Below are 23,141 nucleotides of genomic sequence, written 5' to 3'. Positions count from 1 at the left end.
ACTTCTCTCCCCCCCCTCCTCGACTATAAAATACTTGTCTTTTAAAACAGATCTACTGCTTTCACTTATCAGGTGAGCTGTCATTTTTAATTAACCCCTCACCTGCGTCCCTCCACCCCCCAACAAGTGGGCAGGGAGGTACGCGTGTGGCACTGGCGCGCGCAAACACGAGCATAGGCACAAATAAGTGGAGATTTTGGCTGGAAAAAAGTTAACTGATTAATTGCGAGTCTTGCATGAATCTGCTTTCCTTCACCTATAAAGTCACTCGAATGCAGCAGGCTCATAAATAATCTAACTGCGCTCGGAGAAGCGGAGGTCTGCGCTGTCAGGCCTGTTTCTGGACTTCTTGGCTAAACTTTAATCCGTCTCTGATTTCCCAATATAAACACAACCACTTTAAAACCCCAGTCGTTTCCCACCGTGCCTAACACGCAGCAGCTTGCACTTGCGCTTGCACTTCTGCAGACCGCTCTGATAAAGCCATCTCCGAGTTATCTTTCACAAGCATACAGACTGCGCTTAAATCAACAATTTCTCAATGACGTGTTGCGCATGATCTGAATATTTAAAAAAATCAGAAGGGAAAACCTGGAGCTGCACCTTAGAAGCCGCAATCTACAAAAGCCTTAGAGAATTAGTGAAACGCTTACCTCTTGGAGAACTGACGTGTTAAAAAACTCAATTCTGGAATGAAAGGAGACATTGAGCCTTCGTGTGAGAATACATAAAAATAACTGTATGCATTTAAAAAAAGAAAAAACACCAAATCGTGTCTTGTATGACAGTCTGGCCGGAGGCTGCACAAACAGATGATTGACGGCGGGGTTTTTGGTGTTTCTGTCTGTGGTCGGCTCTCTCATTGGCCGACTTGAAACCCCGGCCATGAATGCAGCTATCAGATTGGCTGCGCGTCCTCGCCAGCTGTACTTCAAAGAACACGCTCGCTACAACTAGGTAGTGTTGGGAGCTGCGAGCCAAGAGAGAAACCGTGTGACCTGAGTCAACACGGTAAATCTGACACAAATTGGAGCCATACAGCACTGAAATCGCGAACCCTCTCATCACAGCACAGACCCTGGATATGGCTACGTCTATACTTGGGGTGAGTCTGACTTTGTGTCCAAGCACAGAAGTTGCGCGTAAAGTTGTCGCCGCTCACTTTGCTGTGCGGCGGGATGTGTTTGTTGCTTTTCAAAACACGCGTGTTTTCCACGGGTAGAATTTATCATTTTCTCAGTTACTACAATTAAAACTTTTAATCTTGGACAAAACGTATAAAACATGGAGATGAAACTTTGCAGTCGTTTAAAGATTTTCTTAACATGTTTAGAAACTCGATGAACACTTTTATTTCTTACCTTGCTTTGCTTACATGTTACACACTCTGTACACATACACGCCTTTAAGAAGAAAATCTCGGGTTCATTCGCTTCCAAAGACGTTTCAGTAAAGTTATGAAATTTTGTCGTATTTAATTAATTTTAGTCATGTATGCTGAGTGCTCTCCAAGCCAAGCGAAATGATTTTCCTCATTTTCTCGTTTGTTATTCTCTGTTCTAAGCCCATGTGTGTGTGTGTCTGTGTGTTTGTGTGTTTCTTTTTTTTCCACCCAGGAAGAACCACGGTTTGGAACTACACCTCTAGCGATGCTGGCTGCAACTTGTAACAAAATTGGCAACACCAGTCCTCTTACAACTTTACCTGACTCCAGCGCTTTCTCGAAAGGTGGATTTCACCCGTGGAAAAGATCCTCCTCCAGCTGCAACTTAGGATCCAGTCTGCCCGGTTTCACGGTAGCGACGAGCCGCGCTTCGACAGGACTAACACAGACCAGTGGCACGAGCAACAGCGCCTTTTGCTTAGCCTCCACCTCCCCGACCTCGTCTGCGTTTTCCACAGAGTACAGCGGTCTGTTTTCCAACTCCGCCAGCGTCACGACCCAGGAATCTGGACAGTCAGCTTTTATCTCCAAAGTCCACACATCAGCAGAGACTCTGTACCCGCGCGTGGGGATGGCGCACCCCTACGAGTCGTGGTACAAGTCGGGGTTCCACTCAACCATCTCCGGTGACGTTACCAATGGTGCGTCCTCGTGGTGGGACGTTCACACAAATCCCGGGTCGTGGCTCGATGTCCAGAACCCCGCGAGCACCCTTCAGACCTCTCTGCACTCCGGCACCCCGCAGGCTATCCACTCCCAGCTCAGTGGCTACAACCCGGACTTCTCCTCGCTGACCCACTCGGCGTTTAGCTCCACTGGAATCAGCCCCTCTGCGTCTCACCTACTGTCCACCAGCCAGCACCTGTTAACGCAGGACGGTTTCAAAACAGTCATCCCCTCTTACACAGACGCTTCTGCCGCCAACGCCATGATTTCAGGGGGCAGTTCAGGAATAAGTAGCTCCTCGAGGTCGTCCAGGAGGTACTCTGGCAGAGCAACATGCGACTGCCCGAACTGCCAGGAGGCTGAGCGGCTGGGACCCGCCGGGGCCAGCCTGCGGAGAAAGGGACTCCACAGCTGCCACATTCCCGGCTGCGGTAAAGTGTACGGAAAGACGTCTCACCTCAAAGCGCATTTGAGATGGCACACCGGCGAGCGGCCTTTTGTCTGCAACTGGCTTTTCTGTGGCAAAAGGTTCACTCGGTCCGACGAGCTCCAGAGACATCTGCGCACCCACACCGGCGAGAAAAGGTTTGCTTGCCCGGTTTGTAACAAGCGCTTTATGCGGAGTGATCATTTGAGCAAGCACATCAAAACACACACGGCAGGTGGAGGAGGCAAAAAGGGAAGCGACAGTGACACCGACACCAGTAACCTGGAGACCCCGAGGTCCGAGTCCCCAGAACTTATTTTGGAAGGGGTGAACCCCAGAATTACTGTTAAGGATCCGTCTCCTCACGACGAACCCTGAGGCATCTCCCAAAAAATCAATCCAGATTAAAACAAAAAACACACAAAAAATAATAATAATAATAATAAAAACTGCACAGCAATGAAAACGGGTCTTATCTGACGGACAGTAAAGGGGAAAATGTTTCCAGAAGCGATAGCAAAATCTAAAAAAATATATATTCTCCACAGGCGTGACGAGTATTTCATTCGTAAATTCATCTTTACAAAAAAAAAAAAAAAAAAAGAAAGAAAAAAAGAGTGATTTACTGTAGGCCTTCGGAAAATTTGAGGGAGACAGCTTGAAAATGAAATGGATGTTTGCTAATGCGCGAAACCTGTTGAACTTTGGTTGGACAATGTGAGTTACACCTTGTATATTGACGACTAAACTATGTGTTATTTTCATGTAAATGTTAGGCTATGATTGTTTTATTCGTGTTGGTATCCTGGAAATCAGGGAGTTTACTTTCGACGCACTTTGTGGATATGTATGTAAACGGCTTTTTAAACTTTGGTTAACCATTTTATTTCTTTGCTAAAAAAATTTATCTATATATAAATGTTTACCTGTATAAAGTCACACGTATAAGGCTTTCATTTTATCGTAATTAAAACATCTTAAAAAAGGCTTTAAGTGTGTGATGTAGAGTTTATATATTTTTTGTTTATTTATTAGGTTTAAATCTAAAAATATTTATTTTTTATTTTTTTACTTTTTTAAAGTGTGACAGCTCATCACAGGCTTTCTTTTCCTTCTTAAAATCACCTACAATACGTCGACTTTAACTATTTCCTCTATGGAATAAATCAATGTTTAATGCCCCGGAAAAGACATTTCATGCCCAAATGAAAATCTTGTTAAATGGTATTAATTATGACTTGGAGCACATCGCAGCCCCATGTGTCTTGTATTTGCGATTAGGGATTCGTGTCTTATCAAATATCTAATTAATCTCCGAGACATCTTTTGTTCGGTTTCACTTTATCGAGGGGTTTCCAAGGGGGTTCGCTGACAAAGGTCCCCGAATATTTATTCTAATTGTCCAAATTAACTGCTTTCATTTGCATAGCAATCGATGGACTGAGAATAAGGATGTGGCTTCTTTCTCTTTGCCAGAAACACGTTATATGGGAACAGTTTTTTAAACTTCAGAAAAAGACGGGGGGCAAAGAGTCACATGCAAATGTTGAATTTTAAAATGCTCTTTGCACGGCGCAGTCAAACGGTAGCTGCATGTTATTTGAATATCAGTGGCCCCGCACTGAAAGGGTTCAAGGATGCTCTCTGACTTCTTTGTGCTTACCCAGTGCAGCGTCCGACTCTCAAAGAAAAGGCCGGGGAATAATTACAGCATGAATCCAGGACTAGGAATACGTCACGGAAAAGCATCTCATCCAGACACCCTCTTTTTTTCCCTTTTCTTTTTAAGGAGGATGTTAAATTGACCAGAAGGCAATAGGAGGGAAATTATTTTCATTTCCTTTTGTGTAGCAGCGGCTTCAAGGAAACGGGCAGAAAGTGAAAACTATCAAATTACTACATTTCCAATCTGAATTTAATCAAAAAATATATAAACAGCCTAAATAATAACGCTGAAATTTAATATTTTGTCGACACGTTCAGCAACTGTTTTTTCCTCCATATTTTTATTATTATTATTTTGGGGGGGAGGCAAAATGTGTCATTTTTATCGACATCAAAACAGTTTGCAAAATCTGCAATTTGTAAGTCTAAATGTCAAAGAAAAATCGCTACAAAAATTATTTAAAACTCTACAGGTTATATTTAATGTAAATGTCTCATGTAAAAGTAGCCAATGAAATAACTGCAATTGTAACTGCCTTAATTTATACACATCTACTGCATGCCTTATAACGGGGTGTTACTATGCTCGCTGGCTATTTGTACACAAATTATTCTTTGTCTATTTTCATTTAACGCCCGGAAAAAACCCAACGAGCGTTTTACAGAGATTCATGGATAACGCACTTTAAAGGCCATTAAAATTCGGGGAAACTGGTCTTAAAATTTTGTGCCCATTACTAAAAAAAATATAATAATAATAATAATAATTTGGGGATTTAAAAAAAAAAAAAAGTGTATGAAATTTCTATGAGGTGTCCAGAGCACAAAAACACACGGGTATAAAGACTGACGGCTCATCAGTCCACGTCTTCACTTTCATGAAATTTGACATTAAACTTAAACATCGCGATAAATAACTCCATAAACTAATTGATTTAAAGATTTAATCAGAAAATAACAGTCCTGCTTTTAACAAAAAAAAAAAAAAAAAAAAAATCTAAACAATTTTCACAAACACAATCAAAAAGTAAGATTTAAAAATTGCATCAGATGAATTTTATTATTTTTTATTTTTTTGGTAGTGACCCTGAAAAGGAGTCCAACATTTTCCCATCAATGGATCAGATGCAAATTGCTTTTAATGGTAACCAATTCATTTAGACCCTTTCATACAGTACAAAACAGCATCAGTGTGCACTGACATGAATCTAGATATTTTCTGTTGACTGCTTCCCTCTGCTGGAAGAAACGGAGATCAACACACAATTTCTTCTATTTAAATAAAGGGACCCTACATGCATAACAAAAATTACTACTTAATAGATAGTGCAAGAGACATGCATGAGATTTTCCTTTTTCCTTTAGTTCTATATGCAGGAAAAACAAGCTTAAAGAAAGGAGGTCAGTGTCTTCTATTTGTTCTGTCCCCACTTCTGTCTCTTCTCTCCCTACTCTTACTCCTGCTTCTTCCTCTGCCCTCCCTTTCTCTTCTCCTTTCTCTGCTTCTGCTCCTCCCATCTGCTGTTCTGCCTTTCCTTCCTTCTGTGCTACTTCTGTTCCTCTCACCATCTCTACTGTGACGTCTGTCTTTACCTTCGTCCTCCCTGCCTCTCTCGTGGCTTCTACTTCTGTCCAAGCCAGACTTGGAGCTGCTAGGTCTCTGCCTGTCCCTGCTGTTGTGCCTCTTTCTCTCTTGACCTCCTTCCAGCGTGATCGCGTTCTTGGGGCTGCGATTCCGACTCCTGCTCCTTCCCCTCTCTATCCTTGTTTGTCTATAATCTCCAGACTCCTCTTTAGTCTGCTTCTGTCCAGTGCGAGGGCTCGGTGACCTGCTCCTGTGAGAAGAGGCCTTTCTCTGACTCTTGACTTGTCGCTCGCACTCAGAGCTGTTATCCCGACAGGAATCTTTTTTCTTGTTCTTCTTTCTCTTCTGGCTCTTGGACTTGCTATGACTGTCTGAATCTGAGCCACTATCATCACTGCTGCTGCCACTGGAGGAGTCACTCGAGCTGTCGCTGCTTTCATGCTTTTTCTTGTGTTTTCTTTTGCTCTTCTTCTTCTGTTTTTTGCTCTTCTTTTTCTTTGCCTTCTGCTTTTCTAGCCGATCCAGTTTTCTGCAAAACAAAAAATAAAGGAAAACAAGCATTCAATTAAAATTCTTCAGTGACGCAGCGGACATTTAATTTGTGCATAATAAATTCTGATTAGGCACAAAGTTTGCAGAGATTGGAGTTAAACACTTCACCAGAAACGGAAAATGTAGTGATTGCATTATTTAAAAAATGCATTAAGATACAAGACAAAAAACTAAATGTAATATAAACATAATAGGAAAACTGGGCCTACAATAGCTATAGACACTAAAACATATCACACCATGTTTTAAATTTTGTCTAAATATTTACATTTTATTTAAATATTAATGAAATAAAAGTGATCATGTGTGAAGGTTTTTCACCTGAGGAGTTTCTGTTTTTGCTTGGTTGTTAAAGATTTCAGGAATTCCACTTCGGGGTCTTCCTCTTCCTCACTGGCCACATAATCCTGGAATATCACAAAGCACACATAACATTACAATTTACGAATAAATATAAGCCCTGACAATAAATCTACATTGATCGGCTTTGACAGTGACAACACTTCTTTATTAAATCTACTTATCTGACTTTTTATTTTACACTTTTCTACAAATCTATTCGATCAAAAGACAAACCGCATCTGTAGTTAGTTATTCTCTCTCCCGTTCAAGGGTATAGTTTACAGTACGCGTGTGTTCGTATATTGTCCTGTGTGCACGGAGATGACAGTGTGAGACACAATTACCTGCAATGGATCGCAAACAGTTGAATTCCTACCAAGGACAGATTTTTTCAGAGCAAACCCACTGTTTCGCATCTCCGCCATTAACTCCGAGGGGTGCATCGACGGACCTGTTGGCACAAATCACAGCCTCAGAGTCCCATTGATGTCAGAGCCATACCATCCACTATCTCCACAGTGGGAATTTCAGAGGCGGCTTTGTTAACAGAATGGGACATCAAATCAACTCACTCCACTTCCGGCTGAGCAAATCATACAATATCATTCTCTGCCAAAGCAGCAGTTAAGGGAATCAGAATACACAATAATTACATTTTTTCTCCCGGCACAGGAGGGGGACCATTACAGCACTCCACCATCAACACCACTGACTGGACTCTCCCAGGGTAAACATTATTACTTTACTACTCAACTGGCTGATTGCACAAGTCAGAATCAGCTCAAGGCCGGGAGCTCCAGCAGAAGCCAGAGAGGGACGATACAGTCGGTGTACCTGCTGCGAATCGTGTGACAGGCAAAGCTTCCCAGTGCTCGCAAATTTTCTGGCGCTTTATTCTTTTGTAGTAATAATTATTTGAGTTTTTCCACTGCAAAAAGATTCTGTATATGTGCACTACAGCTAAACTCATTATTGATTATCCTGCCATAAAATAAAAAACTGTACCCAACAATAATAGTGGTGTCTTTATATAGATGTCAAAGCAGCGTTAACACAGAATTTCTCATTTAAAAGATTAAAAAACAAACAAACAAAAAAAATGTATTTACCTGCGCCATCCTCTGAGGTCATAGAGCTGGCATTGATACCTGACAGTCCGAACAGAGGACACTCTCTGTCCGTGTTCACGTGGCCCCATTTGTGACATTTGATGCATCTCACGTTGCGCACCTTGGAAAGTTGGGCAATAACAAAAATTAGAATTGGCCGAACACTGGAGGCACATGCAACCCTTTAATAATAAGAAAAATACACTATAATTCACAGAGCATTACATAAGACGGTGTTTGCCATTTTCTCTTTAGCTTCTGATCCTCTAAAAAACAAAAACAAATAACTGTCTACAGCTGACTCTGTAGTCATAGGCTACAGAGGGATTTTTCTAAAAGGTTCATTTGTAGGATTTGAATGCATAAATTTAACATAGTTTCTTTTGTCACTTGCTTAACATGACTCTTAAGCCATTTTCCACATATAAACTGCAGCCCTGAACTTTTCAAGGACTTGCCCGACACAGGCACATGTGAAAAGTGGTTGTCCTATGTCCTACCTCCTGCACGCTCTACCCATGCAGCTTCTTCACCTAAACCACACGGTTTATTTCCAGTAGTGCAAACGTGTCTAAAGCAGACCGTTTCCTGCTGTGCGCTACATGTGAGAAAGGGCAACTGTGGAAAACATCCCGACCTGACGCTCCTGAAATTCTCCCAAGTTCATGTGTGAAAGCAGCTTTACACATTAACTGCCAGGCTGGGGGATTATTTGTGCAATATAAATTTAAATAAATAGAACTCATTACACACCTGGATTCCAAAGGGCTGATCTCTAATATTCATGTCATCCTTTGCATACCTAAAAAGATACAATTTAAAAAGTAATGCAAATTCTGGCAGCAATGCAGAAAACTTCATTGTGTATGAAAATCAACCACTTACTTCTCTCTAGGAGCTCCTTTCTGCCACTCAAATTTGTACTCTTCCTCCCCCTCCTGAAAGTCAGAAGTCTTTCATTACAAATTATAGTAACTTTTCTTATTATAAATGAATGAACCTATATAAGTTGTTTGCTGTCAAACCATCATGCACATACAAGTAACTGAATATAAAGGTAAAAGCATTAGTTTATATTTATAGTTTTAGGGTCACCGGGACCATATAGTTTGCAATGCATTCATAAGATTTTTTTTTTCCTGAAAACACAGTTTATGATGTTTAACCATAAGGTGTTTTTTTTTTAATAATTATTTCTAATTTAGGTCTGTGAGTTACAGACAACAACACATTTGTGTTCACTTAATTTCACCACACCTGGTCTGAAACAATGATGACAGTAAAATTTTACTTTACCTCTTTCTTTTCCTCTTCAGGACAGAAGACAGTTATGAGGAGAAAATAAAAAGGAACAAGCATTTACATTAAAGGAATGTTTTTTTCTTAACAACCACATTTTCAGAATTGAGATCTTTATTACACATTACAGTTGTTTCATAAAATACAACCTACCTTTGGATGCTCCGGGTGGAGCCTCATACATGAAATTCAGGCCATTTTTAACACGATCATCACCCATCAACAACCTTTAGGTAAAAAAAGCAATTATTATTTAAACAGTATTTATCAACATTTACAAATAAGAAGTTGGAGGATGTTGTAAGACAATGTCTACTGTAGATTTTGTTCTTGCAAAAGAAAAGTTTTCAGTTTACTGAGTAAAATATTCAATATTCAATTATAAGTGTACAAAAACGTGCGTTGTACGTGTTCTTTCAGGTATCTTCCTGGGTATTTATCTAACCTGTTGTTGTAAGTGTCTTGCTCTTTCAGATATGCCTGCATTAGGTCTTCTTGCTTCGTCTTCTCGAAGGTCAGCTTCTGTTCTGCTATCCATACCTACAACAGAAAGAAAGAAAGAGAAAAGTCATTGTGGGCGATCTGGAAACACCAGAATGTTGTTCTATTTGGATTAGACTATTTGCTGATATTTTCATTTAGTTGTACAACTTGTCATATTTTTTTCCATTTCTTCTTTATTTTTGTGACAAAGACTTCCATTTAAAAAAGTATTATATTTGTTTTATTATTGTGAAATACAACTATATACCATTCAAAACTCATCACCAGCTGTCTTTTGCAATGTGAATCACTGTTTTTGTATGTACTCAATTGATACTATACAGGACTGCTTTATTTATTTGTTTTTTGAATTTTAAGTAGCCAAATATCAGATGTTTTTGATGTATCTATCTCAAAATACAGATCCTGATTTACTTTCCCCTCTTTGTGGTAAGAACAGTTAGTGAAAGTTTCAGGAATTTTCAAGAAATTTTTCAGTATTTGATATATTGATGATTACATTTTACAACAATCATTATAAATGTCCAAACTTTGGACCATAAGAGAGACATAAGAGAAGCCATAAGGTAAACCTTTTTTAGTCCTACTCGTGGGGAATTTGTTGTGTCACAGCAGAAAGTGGACAGTGCAAAGTTACAGCAGCAAAAATAAAATTTGCCCTTCACCTCCAACCGGTCACGGCAGCCCCTCTGAGCCTGCTTCTACTGGCGATTTCTTCCTGTTTAAAGGGAGTTTTTACTTCCCACTGTTACCAACGCGGTTGCTCTTGGGGGTCATATGATTGTTGGCGTTTTCTTTGGAATATTATAGCGTCTGTACCTTACAGTATAAAGTGCCTTGAGGCCACTGTTGTGTGTGGCGCTATATAAATAAAACAGAATTGAATTGAAAGTTTTAAAGGCAAATCATATTCATATACCTACTACCAACTCTTCAATCCATATTAAACTAAAGACGATTTTTTTAATATCACGAAGTGGTTAGTTTGCTTAAAGAAGTTGGATGAGCAACAATTTTGATTGCTTTTAAACACTTAAAAAAAGAATAAAACACTTAATACCAATCTGCCCTCTGTGATAGTATCTTTAGGATCTCAAAGTAACCATTTTGGCTGTTAAACTACTGCATCAGAGGTGCACAATCAAACCCACCCTATACACTATGGATGCCAATACTATAACTTTCAAACACTCACATTGAATCAAGTAGTCAAAAGTACATCCAACAGTAAGCAAATATGAAAAGAAACAACATAAAAGTAAATAAATGGTCACATCTGGCCAGACTTCAAATGAGCAGCATGTGACTGTGAGCTATATTAAAAAGTTCAGAGTATTAATGTTCACTCTGTCGCTAAAGATCGCAGAGAAGCTAAAGCACTCACTCTTCCTAGCTTTATAAAACATCTCTACCAGCTAACTTTGTTGGTTTATCCAACCTTATGGTTCACATAAAACAGACTAAATAAAATTACTCACTGAAGTCAACAATTAACAGTCAGCTAATAAGGCAGTCAGCATAGTGTAAGCTTTTCAGACGTAGCGAGCTAGGCTAGTAGCAGTAGCTAGGAAGCTAAGCTTGCGTTCAGTAGTTTCAGCAGCGTCAACAGTTATCAAGCAGTTACCTTTTTGATATTTGACTTCGATGCAGGATGAAAATCCTTCTTACACATAAAATTAGCAAACGACTTCCCCATGGTGGCGCGCCAATAGCGTTAGCTGAGTGAAAAACGTTTAGCTAACGCAGGTAGTAGCGTAGCTTCCTCGGCATGTAAACAAAACCGCTGTCACGAAGATGGTTTTGTATTGGTGTCACGTGACGTATCCAGGCACGCAGATTGATTGGTCTGTGGGATGGCAAAAATCACGTGACACAGTGTTGCCTAAACTGCAGCCACAGTATTTGGAAAATGTAAATGACCGTCAATTGTAAAGATGGAGACTGAAATAAAGGCAGCTCTGCAGTTGTGCGTGTGCAGTTTTATGTATAAAAACACAAATAAAAATACATTATGGGTTTCGTACTATTCTTTGACATTCGACGTATTTGTCAGTGACCTCAAATTTGCTAATTATATTAGTAAGGTCACCAGAATTTATTTCTATCGCTAGAAAAATACATCAAAAGTTACATTCTTATCTGAAACTGCCTTTGGTCCATGCGTTCATATCAAGCAAGTTAGATTACTACAATGCTGTTTTTGTTGTTGTTGTTGTTGTTTTTTGTAGAATCATTAGAAGAATGATTTCATCTTGCTCAGAAAGCAGCAGTCATAGTCCTTACACGGGAATGTGAAAATACTATTTTGGCGCGATCGTGGCTCAAGAGTTAGGAGTTCGCCTTGTAATCGGAAGGTTGCCGGTTCGAGCCCCGGCTTGGACAGTCTCGGTCGTTGTGTCCTTGGGCAAAACACTTCACCCGTTGCCTACTGGTGGTGGTCAGAGGGCCTGGTGGCGCCAGTGTCCGGCAGCCTCGCCTCTGTCAGTGCGCCCCAGGGTGGCTGTGGCTACAATGTAGCTTGCCATCACCAGTGTGTGAATGTGTGTGTGAATGGGTGGATGACTGGATATGTAAAGCGCTTTGGGGTCCTTAGGGACTAGTAAAGCGCTATATAAATACAGGCCATATTTAAATTACTAATTACTAATTAATTAAGAAAAACTCTCAATGGTTTGGCCACCCAGTACATTAGGACCAATGACTTGTTCAGTGCTTTTAATCCAACTAGACTTCTCGGGTCTTCAGGTGCAGATCTGTGGTCCTGAAACATGTGCCTGCTGACCTGAGTTCAATAAGAAAAGTGTCTGAATTCAAAAGAAAACTTAAAACCGTTTTATTCTCACAGGCCTAAACACAATAACTCTCTCTCTGTTAACGTTTTTTAATCCCCTTGAGAAACTGGAACACTAGTTTCTTATGTTTTTATCTCTTTTGATAAAGTGAAGTGAAACGTACATAAGAATAAAACTGACAGCAACAGTTGTGCGCAATTCTTTTAACTACGAAAACGAAACTGACTTCATCTCGGTCACGTGACTGCACTGTTTCCGCGTTTGTGAACTTTGACAGACGAAAGAAACGCACGAGAATAGAAACTGATGGTAACAACGCTGGGTAAGTCTGCTTATGTGCTATTCAGCGCTATACGTCAACAGTATATTAACATTACAGGGCTTACAAGTGACTTTGTGTGTTTACGGTTTACTACATCTGCTAAATCTGAGCACCAGTGAAAACTGTCTTGGATAACTAAGACCTTTCTTTTAGATAGTTTTGGGATTAATATGCGCCCATCTTCGTGTGACACCTTTGTGGCTCTGCCCCCATCCACTGAGGGACAGCGCATCATTTTTGGGAAAAACTCTGACAGGCCTTGCGATGAAGTCCAGGAGGTTGTGTATTTTCCTGCCACAGACTATGCTGCAGGGGAGAAGGTTGAGGTAGGTAATAAAGAGACCATATCATTGCCCTCCAACCTTCAGTCTACCACAGTGCTACTCCTTGCGGAGCGTCCCAGCTGATAACCATTAATACCTTTTGCCCTTGTGTGTTCTTCTTTTTGTGAAAAGTGCACATATATAGAGATTGAGCAGGTCGCCCACACTTATGCAGTTGTATTGAGCAGACCAGCATGGCTGTGGGGGGCAGAGATGGGTGCAAATGAGCATCAAGTGTGCATTGGAAATGAAGCAGTGTGGGGCCGACAGAGTGCAGATGGCGAGGAGGCTCTCCTCGGCATGGATCTCGTCAGGTAAACCCGCCTGTATAGAAGTTGTCTGCTTTTTAAAGTATCTATATACTTAGCTTAATGTATCCTGATGTGCAAAAGACATGGCATGGTCTCCGTTTAAAATTTTGTTTGTCAATTTCACAGGCTTGGACTTGAGAGAGCTGATACAGCTGAGAACGCAGTGACCGTTATCACCGAGCTGCTGGAGAAGTACGGTCAGGGAGGATCGTGCATGGAGGATGAAAGTAGCTTCACCTACCACAACAGCTTCCTCATCTCAGACAGGAAGGAAGCATGGCTCCTGGAAACGTCAGGAAAGTACTGGGCAGCAGAAAGAGTCGAAGGTAATTGGAAAGAAAAAGTTCACTCTGAACATAAGACTTCTTTGGCCAATTCAGGGAATACTCTGGGAAAGTAGACATCCTAAATAGACCAGTAACTTTTATATAATGTTTGTGATAAGTAGTAGTAAAAAGAATAATGGATGGGAGCTGTTAAATTCAGAAGAGAAGATGAATAAATATTTTCAGTGTGTGCACATTTATGGGTATTAAAAGGCATAAAAAGCACAAAAGGACTGAATCGCTCACTACTCTGCAGTCTGCAAATTTTGCAGGACTCAAGAGGTGAGCCTCATAACAAAATGCACATTAGTTGGATATTTACACTGATAATTTAAGTAGATTAGATACATTAGTCTATACGTGGCATTAGAACAAATACAAAAATTACACACATTTTATGTCCTTTGGAATAAAATAGTGGTTACTACATTAAAGGGCAAAGTCTCAGCTTTTAATTTCAGTATATCTGGAAAGAAAGAGGTGTGTTTGAGATTTAACAAGACCAAAACCTGTCCTAGATGTACTTACACATTCTGACCACCAGAGAGTGCTGGCTGTCCTATTCAGAATACTTTCTAACATTTAAAGGACGGTTGTTGTTGTTTTTGTTTGTTTGTTTTTTGTTGTTTTTTTACCTCAGTAAAGGAAAGTTAGAGTAAAATAGATCTAATTTTAGTGACTGCTCATGTTTTCCTCTTCTACAGGTGGATATCGCAACATCTCAAACCAGTATGGCATCACCATTAAGATAGACAAGGAGCATCCTGAAATGAGGGCGTATGCCCAAAGTAAGGGCTGGTGGGATGGGAAGAGTGAGTTCAACTTTGCCACGGTCTACTCCTTTATGACTACAGCCAGAATAGAAGCCTCTGGGAGCCGATACTGTGAGGGGAAGAAGTTGTTGGAAAAGAGCAACGGTTAGTCAATGAACACACTCAGAAAAATTGGGGTCACAGGAGGACAAAGGTTACATAATCTGCACCACTGGTGTGATTTTATTTACTGAAGGTCATATCACAGCAGAGACAATGATGGATATCCTGAGGGATAAAGATAGTGGCATCAACATGGAAGGCATGTTCATGACCACAGGAAGTATGGTCTCTGTGATACCCACGGATCCCGATCTGCCAGGGGTTCACTATTTTACAGCAACTCCAGATCCTGAAAGGTATAGTACTTAATGTTATTTTAGCGCTTAAAGCACTCTTCCAATGCATTTCTACTGATGATCTCCTGGGTTCTTCTTTTGTAACAACAGGTCTGTATTCAAACCGTTCATTTTCGTGAAAAACCTTCACCTGTTAAAGGAGACGTCTTCCCCGAGTTACGGCCTAGATGACCCTGTGAAGAAGAAACCCCGCTTCCAGAGCAAGCCTGACCGCAAGCACGAGTTGTTTGTCAAACATGAACTGGTGGCTGCCATCATTGAGTCCCACAAGGTTTTGCAGTTTAATTCAATTCAAGCCTGCGATTTATGTAAAATTATTATTTTGTCTTGTGTGGGCCTTTTTTCTGAACGTGTGCAACTTGTGTTTTTTCCTTTCTCTGTAGGACAGAGGAAGGAAGATCACAGAAGGTATGAGGCAGCTGGAGAAGGAGATGATAAAAGAGATGGAGGAACATCTTTTACATGGTGTTGAGAGCCCAGATTTTCTGGTGAACTTGTTTTCAAGTTCTATCCAGAGGGAGCTTTCTGTTTACAGCCAAAAATGAGGCCAGAGCCACAACGTAGTTCCACACTTTGACACTAGCAGAAGGCATTCTGCTTTTTACGTTTTAATCAAGTACAAAAATGCTTGTGCAATAAACCTGCAAAACAACAGGATACTGTTCAGAACTATTGCTTAGAAAGTTGAAGAGAGTGTAATGTTCTTAAATCCCATGACATTAAAGTCTTGACTCTTATTTAATGAATCATTGATGAGAAATGTTCCATAACAAATGCATTACATAATGCAAGAATGAAATCTTTTGTAATAAAAGTTTGTTTTTAAACACGTTATGAATATACAGCCAAAGTGTGATGATGCATTTTTGAATTGCATGCATTTTTTTAAAATTTGGTTTAATAAAACAAAATTTTGCCACAGAAAATGCGCCTTATATATTTTGTTACCTTGAGAGAAAAGAAGATCTGCAGCTGTTCCTAAAAGTGTTTTCCCATCACGCTCAGAAGATATACATTTTCATTGTATATTGCTACCACATTATGTTTCAATATGATGACTGAAAAATGACATTTTTTAATCAAACTGGCCAGCAGTTGCTATGTTAACAATTATAGTTCTGGTTAAAACTTCATAAATAATATCCAGTGAAGGTTTCCAAAGAAATAACATCAAATAACATCATTTGTCCCCTTTATTCATTTGGTGAGTGATTTTTAGTAAAAAACTAACAAAACATGTAAAAGTGTCTTTGTAGAAATTAGGATTGAAAAGGATTAAGTAGAGGAGCGACTTTTTAAACATACACCTCTGTGTGCTTCATCACTCACAGAATGGCATGAAACAAAGTCAAATCAAATCTATGGTGTAAAAACAAAAACATTAAACTTTTGAAAGGTTCATTCCTTGAAATTTAGAATTCCCCTTTTATCCAGTGTGACACATACAGTATACACTGACACACTTTGAATACCAAGTCATCTGGACGTTGTGTTTTCAGTGGGAGAAACGTTTCGTCACTCATACAAATGACTTCTTCAGTGTCTGCTGACGGCAGGTTTCCCCAACATAAACAGTACATTTGCACTGGCACCACTGGCAAACATGTGACAAACATGGCTGTGAGGTCAGTTTCTTGATAATGAGAATGAACGTTTTGGGATTTAGATTAAAATAATTTATTTATGGCTCGTGTTCAAGTTTTAGCATTGTAGCCGTGACTCAGTGTCTCAGAAATGAACTTGAAATGTTGGATGTAAAGACAACAAACATTTTGAATGAGAGTGTGCAGCACTTTGAACATTTCTCACATTGCCGACAGGGGTCCTCGTTGCTATCACTGTGCCACGATGGTGAATTTAGTAATAGTACGTTGAGTCTCTTGCTGTACAGGAATTTCCTGTTCGAACTGATTTGATTTTCTTTTAGGTTAAAAGAAACCTTTTTCTTTGATGCAAGCAGCTTATGCCATGAAGCGATAATACAGCGGACTATCTTGGAAGCTGTATTCCTGCTTGATGTGTTGGAGCACACCACCCTGTTGTAATCGCATCCCATAGAGTACAGCCTCGCCACGGTCCTGAGCTAAACCAACCTGCAGAAGCCACTCAACAAGTTCACAGCCAAGAAAACAGTCCACCATAGTCTTCTTTCCACACCTGAAAGTGAAAAAAAGAATTCACCCAAAGGATAGTTGTCTGTAAAAGGAGCCACAAGAAACAGAGGAGCAGACAGAACCCACACACAGAAAAATGACTGAATCAGGAATAATTTTGTTTTGAAGGTATTGTGGTTTGTGAGTCACCGAGCATCAGCAAAGGTTTGCCTAGACATTAACAGGAGGTAGCACAAGCTGATCACCAATCGGAAGGGCAGTGATTCAATCCCTGCACGTAAAGGTACCCTTGGGCAAAATACTGAACCCACTGTGTGTGCATGACAAAGTGCTTAGGAAATTTTAAAAAGCACTTGTATAATTGGGTGAATGTGGCTTTTTGTGTGCGTTGAGTGTCCATTAGAACAGAAAGACACTATAAATACCATGTTTATCATCAGTCTTTACCCAGAGCAGTGGTCAGTAAGACAATGTGCTCTCACCTTCTCTTTTTAACGATGTCATGAAAACACTGCTGCTTGTGGTATTTGGTGAACTGGGTGCAGGTCATCCTGATCTCCTCAGATAAATCACTCTGTGGCTGCTCTTCTTGTTTTCCATACCACAGACTGTATAATCTAAACACAGAACAAAATTAAATCAGTGAACACCGTAATATATTGTAAAAACACTGTGTAAAAACTCCTCAGAGTTCAGAGGAGAATGAACAGACTACTTTGAGGTGATAGAAAGGGAGCAACCAAGATATGCAGAAAAGCATCTTTGTATAAAAACTTTTGAATGTGCTTAATAATTTGGCAGTTTCATATAAAAGCCATTTACCTCTTCTTAACTGGCAGTAAAATCAAATGTTTGTCCAGCCCAAAAAGAGCAAAGGAGAGAAGTCCCTGTCAACAGGAAAAGAGAAGCATGACTTTAGTGCTGTGGGTGTGAGTGGGTAACAGGATATTTCTAACACAAACCTGTCCATAGTTGACCACAGCACAAAAGAAGAGCAACTCCAAGTAGAGTCTACCAGGATTGTGGTTAAAGAGCAGCCACACGCAGCTGGACAAATTCTGTGAAAACAGGATGTAAGAAGACCTTTGAACTAGAAATGGTAACTAACGCTGTTCACTGAACCAGCTTGTAGAACCAGCTGAGTGGGCATTCGTTAAAAGAAAAAGACATTTTAAGTGTTTTCTATACATATGTTAATGGGTTTTTTTTCATAAATTCATCTTTTTTATCTGCGGGAATTCCAAGTATCTTTTTCATGTAAGTTCTTAAAAAAAATCTACATGCCCCTAATACGCTATTTCTTCATACAGTAATAAAAATATGTAACATTGAATGCAACAGTAAATATAAAGCCAGACACATGACTTTTCTAATGGGGTCTCTGAATGTGTTTCTTAAAGTCTTCCAGTGACAGGAGTTGGAAATTACACAGCTCAGCCATTTGTATCTGATTTGGTTTGAGATGCACTAAATATAATAATGCAGGCGGATGAAGGCTGACTTCATGTCACTGTAGAACTGAAAGGTGGTTGTTTACTCACAGCAAGCAGGCTGACAGTCAGAAGCAGACACATGAGCACATGACGGGCCACTTGTCTGTCTGCAACCTGTTGGAGCTCCTCCACTTGGACAAGGAGGCAGTCTGTGGACTCGCACCCACTCTCACACTGACCTGAGGGGGGCAGCAGCAGAACACAAATAGATAAATACAAACCCTTGTAAAATACAAAAGCATGCAGGTCAGTGACAGTATATACTATACAATATTACACATATACTATGACTTTTACTGTGAAAATGTCTCAAGCCTCCGTTTTTCAGGCTTTCAGAAGGTCTTTCAAAGTTTTTCTTTGGACATCGGTTGCTTTTTCCACTCCTTTTTTAGTCCCTGTACCTGGCCATTTTCAGAGAAATGTTTTGTGACCTAACACTCTACTATGAATCGGTCAAACACAAAAAAAAGCACCAAATGGAAGGAATGACCCAGAGTTGTGCCTATGCTTAAAAGACAACTTGGCAAAGAAGTAATTCTGAAGGAAGTTAAACACGGAGAAAAGGCTGAGGTACGTCAAATTATGCAACAGATAGAGGGGTACAACTGTGACAGTCTACAAACCATGTGTAAAACATGTTGGAGGTATCGGGTTTGGAGCTGCATTTCAGTCAGTGGTACGAGGGATCTTGTAAAAACTGAATTACGAATGCTTGTGTTTCAATCAAATAATGGAGTCTTTTATTAAGCGGTTCAAATAGTTTCTCCTCATTACTTGCAGAACTGGTTTACATATACTAGAGTTTGTTGTTTACAGTGGAACTATGACCATGACTCTCGCATTTAGTCAAAACAAAAGCACTGCATGTAATCTGTTCTTTTCTCACATTCCTTTCTTTGCCTGTACAAGCGAGTAATTTTGTGGGTGATATGGAATTTTAACAAATCTGAAACTTACTTCCTCTGAGGAATGATTCTGTGTGCATGTATATATTGTCCTTTGGTAACTGAAGACCATTTCTACTTTAACTGAAATTGTTTTTGATGGGAATGAGTTGAATGCCACAGACAAGTTGAACTGTGTTGAACTTAAGTGTAGATGACCTGTAGATAAGGTCTTTATTTAGTGCCTCAGATATTCAGTATCCATTAATCTGACAACGTCCTAACTGTTGACGATTTCAGACTAATGAAGCCAGCAGCGTCTGTTAAAGGTTTCCTGACAGGACGCACCTTGATCTCTTGGTGGGGGGTCAGTCTCAAACACGGTCTGGTTTTCGGGTTCATTTTCAATCAAAGGATCTTCTGGAGAGTCAAATGAGTTCACCTCTTCAGTTTGGACATTTTGGGCCCAGCTTCCTCTGCTGAGACACACAAGAGAGCCTCCTCCCAGGAATATGCTGAAGGCAACTACGAATGTGGTGCAGATTATCTGAAAGAAAACATCCAAATTGTATACAGGTTTTATTTCATTATCTGTAATTTCATGGCAGAAAACAGGAAAATGACTTCCCCTGGTATTATTACCTGTGCTCTGCCATAGAAGAAAGCTGCATCAATGACTCCAAACATTTTTTCCCCACAAATGAGCAAAACTGCAGTTATTAAAGCTGGAATCCTGCAACCATAGATAAATTCAAATTCAGTCACAGTATTAAAATATAAAAACCAGGTCAATGGGATTACCCTGAACAACGTGCATGACACTTGGTTGCAGATATACATTTTTTTACTATTTAATTTTAAGTGAGTTGGTGTCATGCAAAATCACATTATATTATGATATATTCATTCATTTACATTGTTGATTGCATCATGAATGTCAGTCTAAACCAAAGTGACGTGTTTTCCAGTCTGTGCACATTCCTCTTACCCCCAGCCCGCAATGACCAACATGCCCGGTGAAACTTTCAGATCCTCAGACTTCAAGAGCACAAGTGAGAGTGCTATCAAACCTTAAAACAACAAAACATCAATTTCAAAATTTGTAGTCACACTACAGATACATCTCACCAGTATGAACCAACATGAATTAGTTCAATGTAGGTTTCCTGTGGTAGATGGTAGTGTGCGTACCTGGCCATATAAAAGTGCTGTAGAGTGAGGTACATAATAAGGTGAAAGTCAGGACCTGACCAATGAAGTTATTTTCCTTCACTACGAAGTTCCACAAGATCATCCCAATGCAAGTCAGAACCTACAGAGAACAAAATAACAAATACAGGCACTTAGTCATTTTTGAATGCCCACAGGTGAGTTCCTTCATATAGATATGATTTATATGATTTACTTAATCATTAGACATATTAGACATTAATGGTGCTATTAGTTTTTCATGAATGCAATACCATGCTTACCTGTGCAAAGAAAAGGTTAACTGTAAACAAGTGAGGCAGCCTTTTGAATTTTTTACTTAAAAACATGACGGCAATAGTCCACACCTGTGAGAGAAAACATGGATTGTAAACAATGCACTATTTTAACCACAGACTTTAGCAAGAATAGTACACAACAGTGTTAGTTGGTTGTTTTTTGTTTCCTGAGGAATGTAAATGGGAAATTACTGAGAACTATGAAACACATGACTCAAAAAAGTAAACACTGTGGGCGAACAGTTAAAGCGAAGAAAAAAACGTTATGTTTCATCACTGCAAATATTATGTCAGTGCAGAAATGAGTTTCAAGTTCTTTTAAAGGTTTACTAATAGGCAAAGAATGAGGAAGTAAGTCTGCAAGTCAGTAAAAAATCTGTGTAGTTAAAAATGCTGAAAACAGGACCTTTTAAGATTCGTTTTCCAAGGTAGTTCAACCAGGTGTTTATCTTTTTACTTTTCCTTTATTTGTCCCAGGTGATAATATCAGATAAACATGAGATCTTGATATGGAAAATAAAGTGATTGAAAGCCCTGCGAGTTATTAAGTGGACTTAGTCTTCACAGAGACCTTAGTCAAGCTAAAATAAAAACAAACAAACATAAAAATATAAAAATCAGATGAAAACAAATAAACAATTACCCAACAACTAGCTGTGGATGGATGTGAATCGTTAGCTGCTGAAATGAAAGCAAAACAACAAAAGATATTTTTGGAAACGTAACCATTGGATGATTAGGTCTTAAAAGGCCTGAGTGCTTGTGTGCCCTAGCTTTGCTGTTCCTAGGACTGCACTATGCCGGATAGTGATGCTGGAGTCACTCACCCAAATTGGGAGTCATTGACCCAAGTGCTCTGGTTACCACAGGCACCACTGTTGCCTTCACCCTTCACCGCTTCTCCAACTCTTTTCTTTGCTCTTAGTATTTCTAAAGCATATAGGGCTCAGAAGTGGTTATACCAAATTTGCTAACAAATTATAATATTATGGATAATTCTATCTCTGCATAAATAATGGGACAGCATGTTTACACTCACAGCTCTGAATGACAAGCTTTGTGTTTGCTGGGATTAAAAGTTACTTACCTATGAATGAAGGTACGGAAACTGAAACACAGGCAGCTTTTGTGTAAATATGTGTGATAATACGACAGAATGTTAGTTCCCAGTGGAGAAGTTAGAGACCAGTTCAAAGGATGATAAAAACCTAAAAAGCTGTGAGATGACACAAAAGTATTGATAATGAACTGTTTCAATTTAAAGTCAATTCAAAGTAGCACAGAGTAGAAGAGCTTTGTTCATATGATATAATCAACAGATCACAAAAGAAGTTTAAATAATTCAATCCTTCATCAATAATTGTATTTTTTACTATTCTTGACCTCTTACAGACTCTAAAAGTCGTCAAATGAAAAAAAGAAAAACAGTTAAAGATCAAATAGGTTGCCATATATCCTTTTACCACAACTTACACTGTGTCCAAAAACTTGAGTTGATTAAATGTTTACAGAGTAAGTTAGTGTAGAGGTACATCCTGTATTTTCACTATAACAAAAGCTTCACTATGAAAAAGCATATCCTGCGTCATTCAAGCACAGAAAGACTGAAACCTGAAACCAGAAATGAAAATCCAGAGCAGATTTAGCTGCACCAACATGTAATGTTGATAAACTGTCACAAAGGGAAACTATTTCCATAGACCTTGTTTCTAAATTCCATCAGCTCACCAGGAATTCAGCTGGTATTGCAACACAATAGCTGGACTGTTCACCCGAATAAGCAAATTAAATTGAAAGACTGACAGAGTTTTTGGGCAAGATGCAGCCATTTTGTAGTGTGAAAGATCAAAAGTAATTGGACAAAGAATAAATGAAACATGTCATATAGCACTTGGGCATTTTAGCCACAAGAGAGCGCTGGCTGTCCCGCTTACAGTACATGTAAGGGATGGATCTTTTTTAAAATGTATTTATTTGTTCTTCTGAGTTTATTAAACCTTTTTGGCTAAGTTAATGCCTTCAGTACAACCTTACTCTCAGTGTCTAAATCGTGTAAATATGCAAATGTAAATGGTTGTTTGCAGTTCTTAAAGGAGAGACATTGTAATTACATTGGACATACAATGGCAATAAACTCATTCATTTATTCAATGTAGCTGAAGTGGTGCAGAACTAAATGAGAACCCCATGAACACAGTGTATCATCATGAGTTTTAGAACAAAAACACTGTGCTACTTGGTTGATGGCTATTCACATTTTCCTCTTCTATAGGTGGATATCGTAACATCTCAAAGCAGTGTAGCATCACAATTAAGATGGGAACA

The 23,141-nt window shown here is 39.5% G+C and overlaps 4 protein-coding genes across 6 annotated transcripts; 2 read left to right on the top strand and 2 right to left on the bottom strand.

The window, feature by feature from the left end:
* Positions 1–971: 971 nt before the first annotated feature.
* On the top strand, positions 972–7,778 carry sp9 (sp9 transcription factor). Of its 2 annotated transcripts, XM_026145230.1 has the most exons (3): positions 972–1,105; positions 1,617–2,695; positions 7,354–7,778. In XM_026145230.1, exons 1-3 carry the CDS (start codon positions 1,085–1,087, stop codon positions 7,391–7,393), a joined length of 1,140 nt encoding a protein of 379 aa, XP_026001015.1. In that variant the 5' UTR covers positions 972–1,084; the 3' UTR covers positions 7,394–7,778. The 2 variants fall into 2 exon arrangements, with proteins under 2 accessions (XP_026001015.1, XP_026001014.1); XM_026145229.1 differs by lacking the exon at positions 7,354–7,778 and having other exon boundaries at positions 1,617–3,524.
* On the bottom strand, positions 5,254–11,409 carry cirsr (corepressor of RBPJ and splicing regulator). Its single transcript, XM_026145228.1, is given in 11 exon segments — positions 5,254–5,734; positions 5,737–6,316; positions 6,661–6,746; positions 7,026–7,132; positions 7,791–7,911; positions 8,544–8,592; positions 8,676–8,728; positions 9,087–9,100; positions 9,243–9,316; positions 9,535–9,629; positions 11,218–11,409. Coding segments are annotated over 11 exon segments (1,329 nt in total). The 5' UTR covers positions 11,290–11,409; the 3' UTR covers positions 5,254–5,656.
* Positions 11,410–12,608: 1,199 nt separating this feature from the next.
* Positions 12,609–15,752, top strand: scrn3 (secernin 3). 2 transcript variants are annotated; one of them, XM_026144758.1, is made up of 8 exons: positions 12,609–12,707; positions 12,861–13,033; positions 13,163–13,344; positions 13,468–13,667; positions 14,372–14,584; positions 14,676–14,838; positions 14,929–15,109; positions 15,222–15,752. In XM_026144758.1, the coding sequence occupies exons 1-8, from the start codon at positions 12,692–12,694 to the stop codon at positions 15,381–15,383; spliced, it is 1,290 nt and encodes a 429-aa protein (XP_026000543.1). In that variant the 5' UTR covers positions 12,609–12,691; the 3' UTR covers positions 15,384–15,752. The 2 variants fall into 2 exon arrangements, with proteins under 2 accessions (XP_026000543.1, XP_026000544.1); XM_026144759.1 differs by having other exon boundaries at positions 12,626–12,707; positions 12,865–13,033.
* A 763-nt stretch (positions 15,753–16,515) lies between these two features.
* LOC113007578 (integral membrane protein GPR155-like) lies at positions 16,516–20,888 on the bottom strand. Its single transcript, XM_026144294.1, has 10 exons — positions 20,802–20,888; positions 20,521–20,641; positions 20,318–20,399; positions 19,972–20,062; positions 19,678–19,876; positions 18,494–18,624; positions 17,915–18,010; positions 17,775–17,839; positions 17,435–17,569; positions 16,516–16,995 (listed from the first exon to the last, which is right to left on the bottom strand). Exons 1-10 carry the CDS (start codon positions 20,865–20,867, stop codon positions 16,800–16,802), a joined length of 1,182 nt encoding a protein of 393 aa, XP_026000079.1. The 5' UTR covers positions 20,868–20,888; the 3' UTR covers positions 16,516–16,799.
* Between the last annotated feature and the right edge of the window lie 2,253 nt (positions 20,889–23,141).

This window comes from Astatotilapia calliptera, chromosome 16 (genome assembly GCF_900246225.1).
Source record: "Astatotilapia calliptera chromosome 16, fAstCal1.2, whole genome shotgun sequence".
In the NCBI taxonomy this organism is placed as follows: domain Eukaryota; kingdom Metazoa; phylum Chordata; class Actinopteri; order Cichliformes; family Cichlidae; genus Astatotilapia; species Astatotilapia calliptera.
Note: the sequence above shows the minus strand (reverse complement) of the source record. Positions and strands in the feature narration are given on the sequence as shown.